This window comes from Erinaceus europaeus, chromosome 16, assembly GCF_950295315.1.
Source record: "Erinaceus europaeus chromosome 16, mEriEur2.1, whole genome shotgun sequence".
NCBI lineage: Eukaryota > Metazoa > Chordata > Mammalia > Eulipotyphla > Erinaceidae > Erinaceus > Erinaceus europaeus.
Genome location: NC_080177.1, coordinates 11858074 through 11879502, shown reverse-complemented (window position 1 = coordinate 11879502; position 21429 = coordinate 11858074). Strand labels below are relative to the sequence as shown.

The window sequence follows — 21429 nt, the reverse complement described above, 5'->3', positions numbered from 1 at the left end:
ATCATCTACTGGAACAGGAGGAGAGGTCTGATTTGAATATAAAATACTCCTGCAGCAGATTATTTACACAAATAACACAGATCTCCCTTCATGCAAAAACTGGACTGGCAGAATTTGACTTCTTTTTTTAAAAAAAAATTTATTGGGAGTCAGGCTGTAGTGCAGTGGGTTAAGCGCAGGTGGCGCAAAGCACAAGGACCGGCATAAGGATCCCAGTTCGAACCCCGGCTCCCCACCTGCAGGGGAGTCACTTCACAGGCAGTGAAGCAGGTCTGCAGGTGTCTATCTTTCTCTCCTCCTCTCTGTCTTCCCCTCCTCTCTCCATTTCTCTCTGTCCTATCCAACAACGACGACAACAACAATAATAACTACAACAATAAAACAACAAGGGCAATAAAAGGGAATAAATAAATAAAATAAAATAAAATAAAATAATTTATTATCTTTATTTATTCATTTCTTGAATATAGACAGCCAGAAATCAAGAGGGAAGGGGGAGGAAGAGAAGGAGAGATATATATAGAGAGAGCCCTGCTTCTACAGCCCTGCTTCACCACTCACAAAGCTTTCCCCCTGCAAGTGGCAACCAGGGGCTTAGACCCAGGTCCTTGTATGTTGTAACATGTGTGTTTAACCAGATGTGTCACCACCCAGCCCCAAAACTTGACTTTTGTGACAGCACTGGGCAGAAAGGGACTGATTTAGAAAGCACTGTGACAGCATTGGGCAGAAAGGGACTGACTAATTTCAATGGCGCTTGACCTGTGATTGAGGAAGACAGCGAGCACTCAGTCACAATTCCTTTGGACTGAGGAATGTTTATCTGTGAGCTCTGACCTCCTCGGGGCAGAGAGCACTGGTGTGACTTTGTGTTATCTTGCTATGAACTTTAACCTGAATTGGAGGGAGAGGATGGCAGACTTAAATATATGAAAGACTGTAGCTGCAATCTAACTCCTAGCTATTGAGAAATGCATTGTTTTCACTTTGGTGATTTAATTTTGGTTTTTATTATTATTACTATTGGATGGAGACGGAGAGATACTGAGAAGGGAAGTGAGATAGACAGGCAAAGATACAGAGAGAGACCTGCAGCCCTACTTCACCACTTGTGAAGCTTTCCCCCTGCAGGTGGAGACCAGGGGCTTGAAAATGGATTTTTGTGCATTGTGATGTGTACACTTAACCAGGTGCACCACTACCTGGTTCCATGAGTTAATTCGGCTTATAAATTCTAGCTTTTTATTTGATCTCTTGTTTTCTTTATTTGTTTTTACTAGTGATTTAATAATGATCAACAAAATTGTGGGATAAGAAGGGTAATTCCACACATTTCCCACCACCAGAGTTCCATATCCCACCCCCTCCATTGGAAGCTTCCCTACCCTTTATCCCTCTCTGGAAGTATGGACCAAATAACTTTATGTGAAGCAGAAGGTGGGAGGCCTGGCTTCTGTAATTGCTTCTCCACTGAACTTGGGCATTGACAGGTCGATCTACTCTCCCAGCCTGTTCCTATCTTTCTGGGGAAGTGGGGTTCCAGGGCTCGTTGGTGAGGTCATCTGTCCAGGGAAGTCAGGTTGGTGTCCTGGTAGCATCTGCAACCTGATGGCTGAAAAACATGAAGATATAAAGCAGAACAAATTGTTTTCTTCTTTAAGTAAAACTATCTCTTTAGTGAGGCACTGAAACTTTCCTGATAAGCATACATTCATGCGCTGAGCCAGCTTCAGAGTGCCTGAAGCTACTTTGGAACAAAGAGCAGTAGTCTGTCTTTTAAAAAATCTGTAGGGGGGCAGGTGGTAGTGCAGTGGGTTAAGAGCACATGGTGCAAAGCTCAAGGACTGCCATACGGATCCTGGTTCCAGGAGCTCCAGTGGCGCAATCGGTTAGCGCGCAGTACTTATAGAGGATCCTGGTTTCAGCCCCTGGCTCCCCACCTGCAAGAGGGTGGCTTCACAAGTGGTAAAGCAGGTCTGCTAATGTCTATCTTTCTCTTCTCCTCCTCACAAGATTTCTCTCTGTCCTATCCAACAAAACAAAAGCAATAATAATAGTAACTATAACAATAAGGGCAACAAAATGGGAAAAATGGCCTCCAGGAGCAATGAATTCGTAGTGCAGGCACCAAGCCCCAGCAATAACCCTGGAGGCAAAACAAACAAAAAAAAACTGTAAATGGTGGCTGGGAGGCAGTACACCCAGTTGAGGGCACATGTTATCTTGTGCAAAGATCCAGGCTCAAGCCCCTAGTCCCCACCTGCAATGGGGAAGCTTCACAAGAGGTAAAATAATCTTACAGCTGTCTCTCTTTTTCTCTCCTCTAGCTCCCCTCCTCCCCTTCTCATCTTTTCCCTGCCCTATCAAATAATAAGCAAAAAATCCCAAAAATAAATGTTCTGAAAAAAATAAAAAGCTGTAAATAATGCGAAGTACACACAAGGAGAAGGTGCTATAGTATAGTGGTTTGCAGTGGTTATAAGTAGTGTGTCTGCTTGTCGACGCTAGTTCTACTCAAAAAGGTACAAATAAGAGCCCCCTTGCCCTACCCAGGATTTGTCAGGGCTGGGTTGGTACCAGCTTTGGCACCAACTCCTAGACCATCACCTCCTCCATTTTATTCCATTAATTAAATTCTTTCCAAAATGGAAAAGGAAATCTGGTAATATTGACCAGTGAGCCTTACTATAGGAAGGAGAATATTCCAGCTATTTTCTTGGAAGTTGGAACATTCTGGCCAAGAGAAATGGGGCTATGTCAGGGTAGTGAGTCCTGCCAAGGGAAGTGCCTGGCCCACCCTGCTAGGCCATGCCAGCGAGCTGACCACTTCCTAGATTGTCTGTTGTTGTCACTGGTGGTGGTGTTGCTTCCCTGTGCCAGGCTGACCTTTTCAAACAGAGAAAGAAGGGAAAGACACCACAATACCTACACTTCCCCCTGTGCTCTGTAGTCCTCCTGTGTGTTGTACCAGGGATTCAAACTTTTATTTTATTTATTTTCCCTTTTGTTGCCCTTTTTTTTTTATAAAAAGGAAACACTGACAAAACCATAGGATAAGAGGGGTACAACTCCACACAATTCCCACCACCAGTACTCCATATCCCCTCCCCTCCCTTGATAGCTTTCCTATTCTTTAACCCACTGTGAGTATGGACCCAAGGTCATTGTGGGATGCAGAAGGTGGAAGGTCTGGCTTCTGTAATTGCTTCCCCGCTGAACATGGGCATTGGCAGGTTGATCCATACTCCCAGCCTGCCTCTCTCTTTCCCTAGTGGGGTGGAGCTCTGGGTAATCAGAGCTCTAGGACATATTGGTGGGGTTGTCTGTCTTGGGAAGTCTGGTTGGCACCATGCTAACATCTGGAACCTGGTGGCTGAAAAGAGAGTTGACATATAAAGCCAAACAAATTGTTGACTAATCATGAACCTAAAGGCTGGAATGGTGTAGATGAAGAGTTGGGGGGGGGTCTCTGTTTTGTATATAGCTCGTAGGCCTATTTTAGTTATATTCTAAAGGGCCTGTGGCTATACTAGTCTTTTTTTTTTTTTCCTCCTGAGCCTGAAATCTGAAATGTAGGTGGATCCAAGTTATTGTCTGGGGAGATGATGTCATGGTTGGAAAATCTGGATCAGGGAAGAGAGTAGCTCCCAAACATGGGAAAGGTGTATAGAATATTGTTAACTGACTGTAAACCCCATTTATTGTTGTTGTAATTATTGTTGTTGTTATTGATGTTGTTGTAGAAAGGAGGGGAGGACAGAGGGGGGAGAGAAAGATAGACACCTGCAGACCTGCTTCACTACTTGTGAAATGACTCCCCTGCAGGTGGGGGCCAGGGGCTGGAACCGGGGGCTGGAACCAGGATCCTTTCCCCGGTCTTTGTGCTTTGCGCCACCTGCGCTTAACCCGCTGTGGTACCGCCTGACTCCCAAGACTCAAACTTTGACTGGCACATGAACAAACAGGTGAACTGTCTAGCTGTTGGTCCCAGCAGCACTTGTGCTGCCAGCCAGCATCCTAGCCCTCTCTGGGGTTTCTCCCATGGGTCCCAGCACCCCAGTCAGCTCCTGCCTGCCTGCAAGTGCCAAATAACATTTTCCCTGTGCCCTATACCCAGTACCCCAGAGTCCTCAAGCCCACAGCTCACCAATTTAGTTCCACTCCCAAGAGTATGTCCCCTCCCTGGGATTGTCCCCAGCATCCAAGCCCAGCTAGAGTCCCCCCTCCGCCTGCTGGGACTCAGACACAGACACCCTGGGCCTCGGTCTCCTGCTTTCTTCTCAGACTGCCCTGCCTCTCCTGGGTGGGTAAGCAGGACTATGGGTGTGACAAAAGGATGTCTTGTGGGTACAGAGAACCCATCCTGGACCAGAGGATTAATAATTCCTGCTTTGTCATGCACCTGACTTGTGTTAGCATCCTGGTGCCACATTGCCACATGTGAGGTGCCATGACACCGGGAGAAGCTCTAGTGCTGTGGTCTGTGTATGTGTCTGTGTCTGTGGGTACAAGTGTGGCCTGCTTCTCTCCTGCTTCTTGCCTATTTCTCGTCTGTGGGAGTGCAGTGGTGCCTCGTTTCCTCGCTGACCTTATTGAGCAGCTTTCCTGTGTTCCTTCTCATGTGTGTCCTCTCTGTAGTGATGAGATGCCTGGGGATCCCCACACGTGTGATCACTAACTTCGACTCTGGCCATGACACTGATGGAAACCTGATCATAGACGAGTATTATGACCACACGGGCAGAATTTTGGAGAATAAGAAGAAGGACAGCATCTGGTGAGAGACAATGTCTTGGCCTCTGTCTGGGGCAAGTCCTACCAGCAGGAAGAGGCTTAGACTGTGCCCCAGGAGCTTTGCTCTCATGCCTGATTCCCCAACACACACACACACACACACACACACACACACACACACACTTTCACCAGCCCTGGGACTCAGTATCCCCAGCACTAAGGTTGGAAACCAGCTGAGCACAGTATCAATGATTTGGAGTTTTGAATCTTTAAAGCACAAGAGTTGTCTTTGTGCTTTGTCAAGGGATGGACACAGGCCCTTGTGCATGGTGATACCACTGCAGGGCAACCTTCCTAAATCATTCTATTATTTTTTTTTTTTTTCTTAAGATAGACACAGAGTGACAGAGAGGAGAGAGCGAGAGAGAGGGAGAAAGAGATCACAACGCCCACAGCCCCAAAGCTTCCTTCAATGCCATGGGGGCCACCCATCCCCTGTATTGCCTAGAAAGAGTCCCAGCACTGCAATTCCTTTTAGTTTCCTTTCACACCCACTCTGCCGGCTTTTCCCATAGGAATTTCCACGTCTGGAACGAGTGTTGGATGGCTCGCAAGGACCTCCCCGCCGGCTATGGAGGCTGGCAGGTGGTGGATGCCACTCCTCAGGAGACAAGCAATGGTGAGGCTCTGCAGAAGGAAGGCAGCCCCTGCCCAGGCTGTTAGCAGCCACCCACCGAGACCCTCCTGCCCTCCTACAGGCCTCTACTGCTGCGGCCCTGCCTCGATCAAGGCCATCAAGGAGGGCGAGGTGGATCTCAAGTACGACACACCCTTCGCCTTTTCCATGGTGAATGCCGACTGCATGTCCTGGCTGGTCTCTGGAGGGAAGGAACAGAAGCTTTACCGGGATACCAGCTCTGTCGGCAAATTTATCAGCACCAAGAGCATCCAGAGTGATGAGCGGGATGATATCACAGAGAACTACAAGTATGGAGAAGGTAGGGCCAAGTCCTCCCCACTTACAGTCCAGGTCCTGTGGGTACCCTCCACTCCTCTTCCCCAGGAGCCTCTGATTGAGTGGGGGCAGACCCCTGAGGAGCCACAGACCCACACAGGACAGGCCTGGGTCCACTGTCCCCCCAGCCATTCAGCTTTACTTGTTTGTTCATGTTGCAGAGTTGAGGGAATTGTAAATGCATGATTTTTACTAGTTTAGGCTGACCTTTTCATCCAGCTACAGAGGTCGAGAGAGGAGAGACACCATAATCCCATAGCACCTCCCATGTGGTGCCAATGTTCTTCAGTTGACAGACAATTCAGGGGTTATAGGTTATGGGCACTGACCGCACCCCCCCCCCCCACGAAGTGGACAACACTCCAATAACTTTTAGCTTAACTACATGTTACAAAAGTAACCTGATGGGCTGGGCGGTAGTGCAGTGGGTTAAGCGCACATGGCGCAAAGTGCAAGGACCATCATAAGGATCCCAGCTCAAGCCCCTAGCTCCCCACCTGCAGGGGGAGGTCACTTCACGGTGAAGCAGGTCTGTAGGTGTCTATGTCTCTCCCCCTCTCTGTCTTCCCCTCCTCTCTCAATCTCTCTCTGTCCTGTCCAACAACAACAGCTATAACAATAACAATTTTTTTAAAAAAGCGCAACAATGGGGGTTGGGCGGTAGCGCAGCGGGTTGGGCGCAGGTGGCGCAAAGCGCAAGGACTGGCGTAAGGACCCCGGTTCGAGCCCCCGGCTCCACAACTGCAGGGGCGTCGCTTCACAGGTGGTGAAGCAGATCTGCAGGTGTCTGTCTTTCTTTCCCCCTCTCTGTCTTACCCTCCTCTCTCTCTGTCCTATCCAACAACGAATGACATCAACAACAATAAGAACCGCAACAAGGCTACAACAACAAGGGCAACAAAAGGAGGAAAAAAATGGCCTCCAGGAGCAGTGGATTCCTGATGCAGGCACTGAACCCCAGCAATAACCCTGGAGGCAAAAAAAAAAGTGCAACAAGGGCAACAAAAATGGGAAAAATGGCCTCCAGAAGCAGTAAATTCATGGTGTAGGTACCAAGCCCCAGCAATAACCCTGGAGGCAAAATTAAAAAATTAAAAAATTAAGGTGGGGAAGACTGTTAATGGCAAAGTGCTCATAATAAAATGCTATACAAAAAAAAAAGTAACCTGAAAACTTAACCACCAAGAGCCTCTTCTTGATTGAAAGTCTAACAGCATAGTTGTTTCATACACATATATACATATTTATATATATGTACATATATTTATATATGTATGTATGTCACATACACAAGAGCTAAAGAAGAAGTCAGGTAGAACAAATGCCTTGACATCTATGAAGCCCTGGGTTTGAACCCCAGCACTTTATAGTAGTGCTATAAAGATGACATGGGGGCCTCCATCCATGAAAGACTGATGATGTGGTGTCTCTCCTTTATGTGTCTGTTTCTCTTTCTCCACCTCTCTTTTAAAGAAAAACACACTTGGGGGCCAGGCGGTAGAGCAACAGGCTAAGCGCACATGGCGCAAAGCACAAGGACCGGCTCAAGGGTCCTGGTTTGAGCTCCTGGCTCCCCACCTGCAGGGGGGTCACTTCACAAGGGGTGAAGTAGGTCTGCAGGTGTCTGTCTTTCTCTCCCCCTCTCTGTCTTGCCTTCCTCTCTCCATTTCTCTCTGTCCTATCCAACAACAACAACTATAACAATAAAAATAACTAGGGCAACAAAAATGGGAAAAATGGCCTCCAGGAGCAGTGGGTTCATGGTGCAGGCACCACACCCCAGCAATAGCCATGGAGTAAAAAAAAAAAAAAAAAAAAGGTATTAAAAAAAAAGAAACACACACACACTGGGACCAGTGAGGCCTCTCAGTGGTATTTGCCATGTACGAGACCTTGGGCTCATTCCCTGGTGCCACACCTGGTTGAGTGAGGGCACACATTGCCATGCACAAGGACCCAGGTTTGAGCCCCAGCAATAACCTAGTGTCAATTAAAAGAAAATCATAAGAAAGAGAAAGCAGAGGCCAGGCGGTGGCCCATGCACCTGGTTAAATGCACACATTACAGTGCACAAGGTCCCAGGTTCAAATCCCTACCCTCCCCCCCGGAGAGGGAAAGCTTCACAAGTGGTGAAGCAGGGCTGCAGGTGTCTCTGTCTTCCTTTCCCTCTCTATCTCCCCAACTCCTCTCAATTTCTCTCTATCTCTATCCAATAATAAGTAAATAAATATTTTTTAAAAGATGATGGTAAATATTTTTTAAAAAAGAAAGAGAAAGCAAGGGACTCAGGTGGTAGCATAGCGGGTTAAGCACACATGGCACAAAGGACTGGCTGAAGGATCCCGGTTCGAGCCCCCAGCTCCCCACCTGCAGGGGAGTCGCTTCACAGGCAATAAAGCAGGTCTGCAGGTGTCTATCTTTCTCTCCCCCTCTCTGTCTTCCCCTCCTCTCTGCATTTCTCTCTGTCCTATCCAACAACAATGACATCAACAACAATAATAATAACTACAACAATAAAACAACAAGGGCAACAAAAGGGAATAAATTTAAAAATTTAAAAAAAGAAAGAGAAAGCACATTTTCAGTACTATATTGTGTTTATTGTATACAATCTGTTTATTGGTGCTAACATCAATATCATCTTACAGGCCACAAAACACTCTTGTACATATTGCTAACACTAAACATAAAAAAGAAAGAAAAAGTAATTCATGTTGGTTTGCCAGTATAACAATTCATGCGTTGATAATATTTACTGGGGGAGGAGGAACCCACATACAAGTGAACTTGAGCAGTTCAACCCATGTTGGTGATGCATCTGTCAGCTCTGTTCTATGTTCACCACCAGCCTGACAGGACCTGGGGGTAGAACAGACCTCACAGGAGCTGAATCCGATTGACATTTATATCTCAAGAGCCTCTTCTGCCTGGACTTGGGCTTAAAATGACCCCCAGAGCAACTCTGAGGTCCCAGGTTCAGTCCCCCATACTACCATAAGCCAGAGCTGAGCAGTGCTCTACTAAAAAAGAAAGAACCCGGATTGAAAGGGTAGGGGTAGATAGCATAATGGATGGTTATGCAAATAGACTCTCTTGCTTGAGGCTTCAAAGTCCCAGGTTCAATCCCCTGCACCACCATAAGTCAGAGCTGGTAGGAAAAAGAAAAAAAAATGTGACATGATCTCTTTTGAGCCCTGTTGTCCTCATCTGCATATGGAGTAATACAATAACAACATCATTAGCAATGTGGTGCTAGTGCAGCTCTGTCATGGTTGATGTGAGGATGAAAAGTGAGGCATGCTCAGCAGAGCAGACACTTGGAAAGCACTCGAATAGTGAGAAACACTTGTTTTGGCACATGAAGATGCTAACTAACGTCCTTGCTGGAGCCCTTGGGGAGAAATCCCAGAGAGGTTTGAGCCCTGGGTCAGCCTGGCCAACCTCTGGTGGTGTGCTCTGCCCTCCCAGGTTCTCCCCAGGAGAGACAGGTGTTTCTGAAGGCTCTTCAGAAGCTAAAGGCCAGAAGCTCCCCAGGCTCCCATCCAGCATACCTACAACCCCCCAGGCCCACGCCACGGAGCGCCAGCAGCCACCGGAGCCTGGAGGCACCACCACCCTTTCAGCCCAGTGAAGTTGTCCAGGTGTCCCTGAAATTCCAGCTGCTCAACCCACCCAACATGGGCCAGGACATCAGATTTGCCCTGCTGGCTCTCAACATGTCACCCCAGTTCAAGGACCTCAAAGTGAACCTGAGTGCTCAGTCCCTGCTGCATGATGGCAGCCCCCTACCCCCATTCTGGCAGGACACGGCCTTCATCACGCTCTACCCCCAAGAAGGTACAGCCTCTGGGATGGGCCCAGGGGTTGTGGGGTGTGGGGTGTGTGTGCAGAAGTGCTAGTATAGGGTGTGTCAGCCAACAAGGGTTCTGAGGTAAGACTCCTATAACACAGCTCTTCCTTTGGGAGGTTTTTTCCCCTCCTCCTCCCTCCTTCTTTCTCTCCCTCCTTCCTTATTCTTCTTATTTTTTTTCTTATTCTTATTCTTACTATCATCATCATCACCACCATTATTATTGGATAGAAACAGAGAAATTGAGAAGGAATGAGGAAATAGAGAGGAAGAGAGACAATTAAACAACTGCAGCACTGCTCTGTCTCTCACAAAGCTTCCCCCTGCAGGTGGGGACTAAGAGCTTGAACCCAGGTCCCTGCACATTGTAACACCTGTGCTCAACCAAGTATGTCACTACCCGGCCCCTCTCTTGATCTTTCTCTTCTCCTCCTTTCCTTTACTATCTCAAGGAAAATTACCAGGTTTAGTGGAGAAAGTCTGAGCTTTAGGATCAGCCAGATCCCTAATCCTTGGTTAGAGGTCAGTTCACACATCACCAACAGAGTGGCCTTGGATAGGCTCTCTGTTCCTCTCTCAACCTCACCATCCCTATAAAGCTAGTGCCTGTTTCACCAGGCCACAGCACCTCCCCTCAACAGAAGACTCTGACAGGCCTAACCCAGACTTGACCAGTTTTCCAGCTCAGCTTACCTCACTCTTGTGTTCTCTCCCTAGCAAAGACCCACCTCTGTGAAATCCCCTACCGTCAGTACAGCCAATACCTGTCCACGGACAAGCTGATCCGAATCAGTGCCCTGGGTGAAGAGCAGAGCAGTCCTGAGAAGATCCTGGTGAGCGAGATTATCACCTTAGCCTACCCTGCCATCATGATTAAGGTAGGCAAGAGCCTAGGGGCTCATAGGGATCCTGCCAGAAGGGGGTGGGGTCCTCTGAAAGCGGTGCCCCCAGATGCCTCCCCCCAGCCAGGAGCAGGAGGCTTGTCTGAAAGCACTGGATGAGGGTTCCATCTTCCCTGCTGCACCACTAGAAGCCTTGTGGGCGGACCTTGGGCAGTTGTTCTGAAGAGGTCAGAAAGAGGTCTCACTTTTGGGTTGGAGAGTAAACGCAGCAGTAATGCATAGAATTTGCGTACAAGAGGCCCCAGGTTCGAGCCCCACACCACCAATAGACAAAGTTAAACAGTGCTCTGGTTTAATTTAAAGGGGTGGGGCAGGTGGTAGCACAGTGGGTTAAGCACATGAGGCTCAAAGTGCAAAGACCGGAGTAAGGATCCTGGTTTGAGCCCCCAGCTCCCCGTGGGGAGGATCACTTCACAGGCAGTGAAGCAGGTCTGCTTTCTCTCCACCTCTCTGTCTTCCTCTCCTCTCAAGCTCTCTGTCCTATCCAACAACAATGGCAATAATAACAACAACAACAACAAAGGCAACAAAAATGGGAAAATGGCCTCCAAGAACAGTGTATTCGTAGTGCAGGCACCAAACCCCAGCAATAACCCTGGGGGGAAAAAAAAAGGAAGAGAAGAAGACAGGAAAAATAAAAGTTAAGAGATCCTTCCCTTGTGCCACTTCCTGTTGTTTGCCTTCCCAGGGGGTCCACATGAGGATCTAAGGAACCTACCCACTAAAGTATGCATAACAGCCCTTGGAGCACGCTGAATTATTTTATAGTTGGTTCTCAGTGCAGAGGAAACATCACCGGAGGGTCTCAATTCACCAGGCTTCTCTTTGTGATATAACATATTTTGTACAAATATCCAAATGTGAATAAACAAAACAGGAGTTTTACATAACAGTGATGTACGTGTGTGTGTGTGTGTGTGTGTGTGTGTAAAGTGGGAGTCTCAAATATGTGAGGCTTCACTGCTCCCTGGCCACTACTTGACTCACAGAGGCAGAGAGAGGGAGAGAGATTTTAGTACAGGAGTTTCCACTGAGATGCAGTACCCTCCATAGGGTGGTGGGGCTCAGGCCTGGGCTATATACATAACAAGGTACTCACCCTATTCACTGAACTGTCTCTCCTGCCCCTGGTGGGATGTTTGTTTTATTTTTGAAATGGTACTTCATCAAGTGTAATTGGAAAAATTTAGGCCATTCTGGGAATCAAGCCAGGAAACAGTACCCTCCATAAGACTAATTCCCCACTCCTCCCTCTCCTCTGGGTTTCTCTGTAGGTTCTAGGAGCAGCCATTGTGAACCAGCCACTCTCAATACAGGTGATATTTTCAAACCCCTTGTCAGAGCAGGTTGCTGACTGTGAACTAACTGTGGAAGGGAGCGGGATCTTCAAGAAACAACAGAGAATCCTGTGAGTGCTGGTATCTTCTCTCCCCCATCAGATCTGGGATGAGCTCTACCTTTCTGGGCCTGGGCACCCAGGTCACAGTCTGAAGACTCACAGAAAGGAGCTGCCTGGTTGACAAGTTAAAAAAAAAAAAAAAAGCCACTGGGTCGTCATGCTGCCTGCTGTTTTCTGACATTTTTCTTTCTCTGCTACAGCTTTGGAGTCCTCAGGCCCCAGCACAGAGGCAGCATCACTCTGGAAACTATTCCCTTCAAGAGTGGCCAAAGACAGATTCAAGCCAATCTGAAGAGTGACAAGTTTAAGGACATCAAGGGCTACAAGATTGTCTATGTAGACACTGGGTTATAAATTCTGGGGCAATCAAGTCCAGCAGAAAAGCAATTACAGAAGCCAGAACTCCCACCCTCTGCACCCCAAAAATAGTCTTGATCCATACTCCCAGTGGGGGATAAGTGATAGGAGGAAGAGGATAAGAGGGCTCTCAACTCCAGCTCCATCAGGTCCCTGAGAGAGAGGACAAACAGGGGAGAGATATTTGAATGAAGTAATAGGGTCATGTGTGGCTTAGAAAGGAAGAGAGGACTAGGCCTGGGAGAAAAAGGGGGCAATTATGTACAAATGTAGACAGATAGCTGTGGAGATGATGGTTAACCCATGTCTGCAACCTTGGGAGAACCATGGTGGCTTGCAATGGAGGGATCAGAGATTCAGAACTCTGGTGGTGGGGACAGTTTGGAATTATACCCCTGTTGACATGTAAGTTTGTAAATTAATATTGAATCACTAATATAAATAAATAAATACATTCTGGGGCAAAGAGCTGGATATGTTGATGACCCACATCAGGACAAAGAATAAGTTCAAATGCAAGCATGCCTTTCCTTCCCCACCACTTCAGAGGCTTTGCAGGGATATGGGGAAGATGGACAGTCCCCTGGGCCATGTGCACAGCTTCTAAGGCTCTGGTCTAGGCCCAGGACTTCCAGGTGTCCCCTCCAGGTGTGTAAGGTTGCACAGAGGTCTGAGGACGCTGGTTGGACACCATCATGACTTACTGCCCCACCCTCTGCCCTCCTCAGAAATTAAGAAAAAAAAAATGCTGGGGCTGGGTGGTGGCACACCTGGTTGAGCACACATATTACAATGCACAAGGACCCGGGTTCAAGCTCCCAGTCCTCACCTGCAGGGAGAAAGATTCACAAGTGGTGAAGCAAGGCTGCAAGTGTCTCTCTGTCTCTCTCCCTCCCTATTATCCCTTTCCCTGAATTTCTACCTGTCTCTATCCAATAAATAAATAAAGATAATTTAAAAAAAGAAGTCTGGCCAAGCAACTCACTGTAACTCTGTCATTACAATGGCAAGTCCAGTAAATAGTAAATAATAATAATTAAAAAAAACTGTCCTTATCTCTGCACCCACATAGTCACCATTTTCCCACCTCTGCCCTGGGTGCTGGAAGTTTCCAAATGTGTCAGTATCTGAGCCCACTCACTCATTTAAGAAGTACTTGACTGAGTGTCCACTATGTGTCAGGTGCTGTCATGAATGTAGAAAATAGTGGTCTAGGAGGTGGCACAGTAGGTAAAGCATTGGATTCTCAAGCATCAGGTCCAGAGTTCAATACCTGGCAGCACATGTACCAGAATCATGTCTGGTTCTTTCTCTCTCCTCCTATCTTTCTCATTAATAAATTTTTTAAAATTGGGGAGTCAGGTGGTAGTGCAGTGGATTAAGCGCACATGGCGCAAAGCACAGGAGCCAGCGTAAGGATCTCTGTTCAAGCCCCCGACTCCCCACCTAAAGGGGAGTCGCTTCACAGGCGGTGAAGCAGGTCTGCAGGTGTCTATCTTTCTCTCCCCCTCTCTGTCTTCCCCTCCTCTCTCCATTTCTCTTTGTCCTATCTAACAATGATGACATTAATAACAACAACAATAATAACTACAACAATAAAACAAGGGCAACAAAAGGGAATAAAGATTTTTTAAAAAGAATATAGCAGGTGACATTTGAAAAAAATTGAAAAAGGAAGTAGAAAAATCTGTAAAAAATAAATGAATATAGAGGATAAAGCCATAGACAAAGTAAAAATCCCTGCCCTCAGTAGAACTCACATTCAAGCTGGAGGAAGGGGGCTGATGAGTGTCTAGGATACAGATATGAAGCATATCAGCAAATTATTACAGTAGGAGTGGCAGTCATAATTCTGTTAGAAAAACAAGAACCCGGGAGTCAGGTGATAGTGTAGCAGGTTAAGCGCACTTGGCACGAAGCACAAGAACCAGCGTAAGGAACCTGGTTCAAGCCCCCGGCTCCCCACCTGCAGGGGAGTCACTTCACAGTCGGTGAAGCCGGTCTGCAGGTGTTTATCTTTCTCTCTCCCTCTCTGTCTCCCCCTCCTCTCTCCATTTCTCTCTGTCCTATCCAACAACAACTACATCAATAATAACTACAACAATAAAATAACAAGGGCAACAAAAGTGAATATATAAATATATTTTTTTAAGTATCACATAAAAAAAAAGAACCCATGTAGGTCTGTCTACATATAGTTTACCATATTTGTGTTTTAGGAAAAAGTCTAAGAGACCTCTTCATTGCTTGTGTGTGTGTGTGTGTGTGTGTGTGTGTATTTCCTAGGCCTCTGGTATGCAAGATTCTGTAGCTTCTAGGTCAACATTCATTGTTTTTGTTTTAAAGAGAGAGAGAGACAGACAGAGACAGAGAGAGGGAGAGGGAGAGGGAGAGGCACCACAGCAAAGCTCCACCACCTGTAGAACTTGGCCTGGTGTGGTCCATGTGATGATGCTGGGTTTGGAATCTGAAGCCTTCTGTATGGCAAGGCTTGTGCTCTACTGGATGAACTATCTCACAACCCAACTTGATCTTCCTTTGAATCCCTTCCCATACCACATCCAAGACATCTCTCATGTCTAACAGTCTCCTGGGTTCAAGTCCCACAGAGCAGCATGGCTGCAGCTTGTGTTGATGGTCCTACTGAACACGAAACAATGCCAGTCATGATCTCCTCTCATTCACATCTATTTTCTCATGACTCTGCACACAGTTCTGCATGGGGAAAGGTTTGGAGCACCTGCCCGGCAGGCATTAGTTACATGACTGAGAAAGCTGTCTAGGGCATATATTAAACACACACATTAACTAAAGTTAAATACTTCTATTATATGTGAACAAAAGGTAAATGCAGTTAATTAGAGGGTTTGGAGAGGGTGTGGTGGGAATTTCGTAGTAAGTTGATAGTCCTGTCAAGGAGTGGGCAGAAAACCAGGAAAACTCTGGCAGCTGGGAGCTGGAAGCCAACTGTAATTATTGCATGCTGTAATGATTCCTGACAAGCATGATAAATGTTTTAAGGTAAAAGTCCTGGAAGGGAGCATTCTACACAGACAATAACCTCTGCAGTAATCAGAATATTTCAGCTATCACACCCTGGGACTCTTTCATGAGTTCTGATCTTAAGACTGCATTGAGGGGCTGGGCGGTGGTGTACCTGGTTAGCACTGAAACAGCATGCACAAAGATATGGATCTGAGCCCCTGCTCCCCACCTGCAGGAGGGATGCTTCATGAGTGGTGGAGCAAGTCAGCAGGTCTCTCTCTCTCTCTCTCTCCCTCCCTCCTTCCCTCCCCCTCTCCTCTCAATTTCTCTCTGTCCTACCAAATAAAATAGAAAAAAAAAAAAAAGGCCTCCAGGGGCAGTAAATTCATAGTACAGGCACAAACCACAGCGATAACGCTGGTCACAATAAAAATAAATGAAATAAAAATAAATAATTTTAAATACTGCACTTAACTCTTTCACTTGATAAATATTCTCTGGGTGGGGGCCAGGTGGTGGCACATCTGGTTAAGCACACAGATTATAGTGTGCAAGGACCCAGGTTCAAGCCCCCGGTCCCCACCTGCAGGGGGAAAGGTTTGAGAGTGGTGAAGCAGGGCTGCAGGTGTCTCTCTGTCTCTCTCCTCTGTACCTTCCCTTTCCCTCTTGATTTCTAGCTGTCTCTATCAAATAAATAAAGATGATAAAAACAAATTTTTTTTTAATTCTCTGAGTGTCTGCTAGGGCCAGGCCCTAAAACTGCATGCTTCCACTCAAATGAGGTATCTAAATCAATCTAATTAATGATATGGAAAGTAGGACAGTGGGAGAAGGGGAATTATATTTAGGGAGCCATGTGGTGGTACACCCAGTTGAACACATACATTACGTTGTTCAGGGACGAGGGTTCAAACCCCCCTCCTGCAAGGGGAATACTCCATGAGCAGTGAAACAGGTCAGCAAGTGTCTATAGTTTTCTCATCCCCTCTCCTCTCAATTTCTCTCAGTCCTATCAAATAAAATAGAAAGAAAAAATAGAAAATTATATTTAGTGAGCATCAAATTTCAGTTCTGGGAGTCGGGCAGTAGAACAGCAGGTTAAGCGCAAGTGACGCAAAATGCAAGGACTGGCGTAAGGTTCCCGGTTCGAGCCCCCAGCTCCCCACCTGCAGAGGGGGCACTTCACAAATAGTGAAGCAGGTCTGCAGGTGTCTATCTTTCTCTCCCCCTCTTTGTCATCCCCTCCTCTCTCCATTTCTTTCTGTCCTATCCAACAACAACATCAATAACAACAATAATAACTACAATAATAAAACAATAAAGGCAACAAAAGGGAATAAATAAATAAATCTTAAAAAAAAAAAGAAGTTCAGTTATGCAAGATCTGCTGACCTCTTTCACATATACTAAGCACTACTAAATTGTACTCTTAAATGGTTAATGTATATTTGGGGGCTGGGAAGTAGTGCAGCCGGTTAAGCACACATGACATGAAGTCAAGGATCCCGGATCAAGCCCCCGGCTCCTCACCTGCAGAGGGGGCACTTCACAAATAGTGAAGCAGGTCTGCAGGTGTCTATCTTTCTCTTCCCCTCTCTGTCTTCCCCTCCTGTCTTGATTTCTCTCTATACTGTCCAACAACAACAGCTGTAACAACAATAACAACAACAAAATGGGAAAAATGGCCTCCAGGAGCAGTGGATTCATAGTATAGGCACTGAGCCACAGCAATAACTCTAGAGGCAAAAAAAGGTTAATGAACTCATAAATGAGAATTTTTATGGCATGTGTTTTCTATCACAATCAAAAACTGCATAAATCACCATATACTATTCCAACCTTTAAACCTTCTTTTTTTTTTTTTTTCCTTTTATCAGACCACTGCTCAGTTCTGGCTTATGGTGATGCTGAGGATTTGCTGAGGATTGAAACTGGGAGCTTGGAACCTCAAACATGAAAGTCTTTTTGCATAAACATTATGCTTTCTCACCAGCCCAATAACATTTAAAACTTCACTAGACAAATAACAATGATTAAAATAGCATCCATGGGGGGCTGGCCGGTTACACAGCAGATTGGGAAGCACAAAGACCATTGGAGCCCCCAGCTCCCCACGTACAGGGGGGTCGCTTCACAATCTTTGAAGCAGGTCTTCAGGTGTCTATCTTTCTCTCTCCCTCTCTGTCTTCCCTCCTCTCTCAGTTTCTCTCTGTCCTATCCAACAATGACATCAATAACAACAATAATAATAACTACAATAAGGATAAAAAAAACAAGGGCAAAAAAAAAAATTTAAACTTCTCTTGTGGCCCCAGAGATGGTGCTATGGATAATGCATTGTCCTTTCGGACATGAGGTCCTAGAGTTCAAGCCCCACCATTGCACGTGCCAAAATAAAACTCTTGTAACTCTTGTAAATACATATTTTGAAAAATAAATGAAAATAAGATAATGGCATTATCATATCTCCCTGATCTTGGCACTGGGAGATAGTTCACCCAGTAGAGCACATACTTTATCATGTGTGATGACCCAGGTTCAAGCCCCTGGCATCACATGGGAGTATCATGCATGGCGAAGCTTCCCAAATGGTATAGTATCTCTCTCTCTCTTAACCCACTGTGCTACTGCCCAACTCCCTATTTTATTTTATTTTAAATGAGAAATAGGATAGATAGATAGACAGACAGACAGACAGACAGACAGACAGATAGATAGATAGATAGATGATAGACAGACAGGGCATTGCTCAGCTCTAGCTTGTGGTGGTATAAGGGATAGAACCTGGGACCTTGGAGCCTCAGGCAAGAAAGTCTCTTTGCATACCCATTATGCTGTTTTCCCTACCCAAGAAGCTTTTCTTTACTGATACCTGAAGTGAGCCAAATCTCCAACCTGAAGTCAGTTCCTGACTCCTCATTGTCCTTCCAGGTAAGGCCTTCATAGTGGTGAAGACAGCCTTTCAGACAGCCTTGACTTTCCCTTGAAAGCTTTTATTACTTTAAAAATATTAAAACACAATGTATTCTCCTGGTACAAAAATACCAAAGGAGGTGGGTGAACAATAGATTATTCCCAGATTCTGAATCTTCTATTTTGAAGAAGTAACTTTTCAGAAAGATTCTATGTAAACCCAAAGGAATGTGTATATGCGTCTCTCCCCATACAGAACCCTACATAGACAGGTAGCGTTGTATTCACATTGTCACACACCTTGCCTATACCACTCAACAATATGGCTCGGAGATTTGTCACATATTCAGTTTATAAAGCTAATTCGTTCTTTTTTTTTTTTTAATCCTTGGATAGCCGTACTCTACAGAATGCATGTCTTACATTTTATTTTCTGTTATTATTTAACATTCAGGTAGTTTCCAACGACCTATTATAAATACCAGTAAAGTGGATATACTTGCATACATTTCACTTTACACTAAGATGCTATCTGCATCTTAAAAATTCTGAAAGCAGAATATAGACTTCCAAGTTTGAGATGATATCACTTAATTACCCTTTCATAAAATTGCACCAATTTACACTTCTACCATCCCTATATATACACATGTATATTTTTCCAAATCATCACCAATTCAGAAAATGGTCAAACTACTTTGTCATTTTTTTTCCCTGTAGTTAGTGTTACTAGGGCTTTATTCCTGGAGGACTATTTCAGATAAAAAGACAAATATAGAGAAAGAAAAATAAAGAGACCACAGCACTGAAGTTTCTTTCAGTGGTATGGAGACCAGGCTCGAAACTTAGCTGGCATGCCCCCTCTGTCTCATCTTTGAAGATCCTTTTTACTGTGTACCCTTCTCTTCTCGTTGCAACTACTTCTTAATTTGTTTATTCCAATAAACTTTGTACAACCTTTAAAAATAAAATAAAACTACAATCTGTTCAGCTAGTGTTTTTAGGATTTAATTTTTTTAATTTTTTTATATTTATTTTCCCTTTTGTTGCCCTTGTTTTTTATTGTTGTTGTAGTTATTGTTGTTGTTATTGATGTCATCATTGTTGGCTAGGACAGAGAGAAATGGAAAGAGGAGGGGAAGACAGAGAGGGGGAGAGAAAGACAGACACCTGCAGACCTGGTTCACCGCCTGTGAAGCGACTCCCCTGCAGGTGGGGAGCCAGGGGCTCGAACCGGGATCCTCACGCCAGTCCTTGCGCTTTGCACCAACTGCGCTTAACCAGATGCGCTACTGCCCGACTCCCTTTATTTTATTTTTTAAACGAAGACTGTTCAGCTCTGGCTTATGGTGGTGTGGGGGACTGAACCTGGGACTTCAGAGCATCAGGCATGAGAATCTCTTTGCATAACCATTATACTATCTACCCCACCCAAAGTGCCACATTTATCACATACTCAATGCATATGTTTTGGTCTGTGTATTTTTTCTTTCTTCCCACATTCAACCTCCCCTCCCCCCACACACACCAGAACACTGCTCAGCTCTGGTTTATGTTGCTGTCTAGGACTGAAACTGGAACCTCAGAGTCCCAGGCATGAAAGATAACACTATGCCAGCTCCCCAGTCCTGAGTATTTTAGCAGTTACAGTGATGTCATATTGTACTTGGATATCTAGGAAGGCTGGTCATAATGCTCCCTTCTTTTTTTTTTTTCTTTTTAACCTAAAAAACATAAATCTACTAGATAAATGACTAGGAAAAATAATTTAGAGAACTAGTACCAAAATTATCAAACCAATAGCTGTCATAACTATAAATCAACAACTAGTTAGAAGTTTAACTAGGGCCAGGGAGAAAGGTCAGCAGTAGAGCACAGGTCTTGCAGGCTGCGGTTCCAGATTCAGTCCCCAGCACTGCCTGTGCCAGAGCTGAGCTTTATTATGTTCTTTATCCTAAAAAATTTTTTAAGTATGTAAATACCCAGATTACAATAGTAACAACAATGACAATAAAAGATGAAGTGTCTAAAAATAAACTGGAAAATTTGTAAGAACTATTATAAGAAAAATTGGGGTTGGGGGAAGGCTGCCAAGAAAGGAGGATTCACAGTGCTGGCACTGAATCCCAGATATAACCCTGGTGGCAAATATGTATGTATGTATGTATGATGTATGTCCTGGTATAGCTCCAAACCTCTGCAAGAGTGTCCCAGATTCAGCAGATTGAGAGCTGGGACTCTGGCTTTTGCTCTTTTTTTTTTCTAAATATTTATTTATTTGCTTATTCCCTTTTATTGCCCTTGTTGTTTTATTATTGTAGTTATTATTGTTGTTGTTATTTTAATTTCTTTATTGTACAATTACTGTTTTACATTCAACAGTAAATACAATAGTTTGTACATGCATAACATTTCCCAGTTTTCCATTTAACAATACAACCCCCACTAAGTCCTCTGTCATCCTTCTTGGACCTGTATTTTCCCCACTCACCCACCCCAGAGTCTTTTACTTTGGTGCAATATGCCAATTCCAGTTCAGGTTCTACTTGTGTTTTCTTTTCTGATCTTGTTTTTCAACTTCTGCCTGAGAGTGAGATCATCCCATATTCATTATTGTTGTTATTGATGCAGTCATTGTTGGATAAGACAGAGAGAAATAGACAGAGGAGGGGAAGACAGAGACAGGGAGGGAAAGACAGACACCTGCAGAACTGATTCACCGTCTGTGAAGGGACTCCCCTGCAGGTGGGGAGCCGGGGCTCGAACCCCGATCCTTATGCCAGGCCTTGCGCTTTGCACCACGTGAGTTTAACCTGCTGCGCCACCGCTCGACTCCCTGGCTTTTGCTCTTAAGACATTTCTTTTTCACCAATAAATTTAAGCTCCTTATCTGTTTCACACAGATGAATCCCAGGTATACACAGTCTTTATATTATTAAAATAGTACATGAACATCTAGCAACTTGCAACCTATGCATATCTAGGGCCAGAGATTTGGAAGCAGAAGAGAAAGTCAAGTCATCTCATCCAGGCTCTTTCAATCCCATGCAGATAGCATGTCTGGGGATATTGTGAGGCTGCTAGGAAATAAGCTTAGAGGTTTCTTCTGAGATTCTCTCCTAATAGGCCTTCCCCGTTCCACCCTCCCCCTATACACACACAACACACACACACACACACACAGGCACACACACACCCCATACTCCTGAGCCTCTGGAACAAGAGATAAGGTGAAAAAGGGTTACTCCCAGCAACTGGCCCAAGAGATAGCAAT

The 21429-nt window shown here is 45.2% G+C and overlaps 1 protein-coding gene across 1 annotated transcript in view; it reads left to right on the top strand.

Annotated features, from left to right (window-relative positions):
* Positions 1 to 13051, top strand: part of TGM5 (transglutaminase 5) — a 45764-nt gene extending 32713 nt beyond the window's left edge. The window contains exons 7-13 of the mRNA XM_060174492.1: positions 4639 to 4777; positions 5310 to 5413; positions 5493 to 5732; positions 9218 to 9586; positions 10317 to 10477; positions 11776 to 11909; positions 12101 to 13051. Coding sequence (XP_060030475.1) covers positions 4639 to 4777; positions 5310 to 5413; positions 5493 to 5732; positions 9218 to 9586; positions 10317 to 10477; positions 11776 to 11909; positions 12101 to 12254 — 1301 coding nt within the window. The 3' untranslated portion in view covers positions 12255 to 13051. The remainder of the gene's footprint in view (positions 1 to 4638; positions 4778 to 5309; positions 5414 to 5492; positions 5733 to 9217; positions 9587 to 10316; positions 10478 to 11775; positions 11910 to 12100) is intronic.
* Positions 13052 to 21429: the final 8378 nt, after the last annotated feature.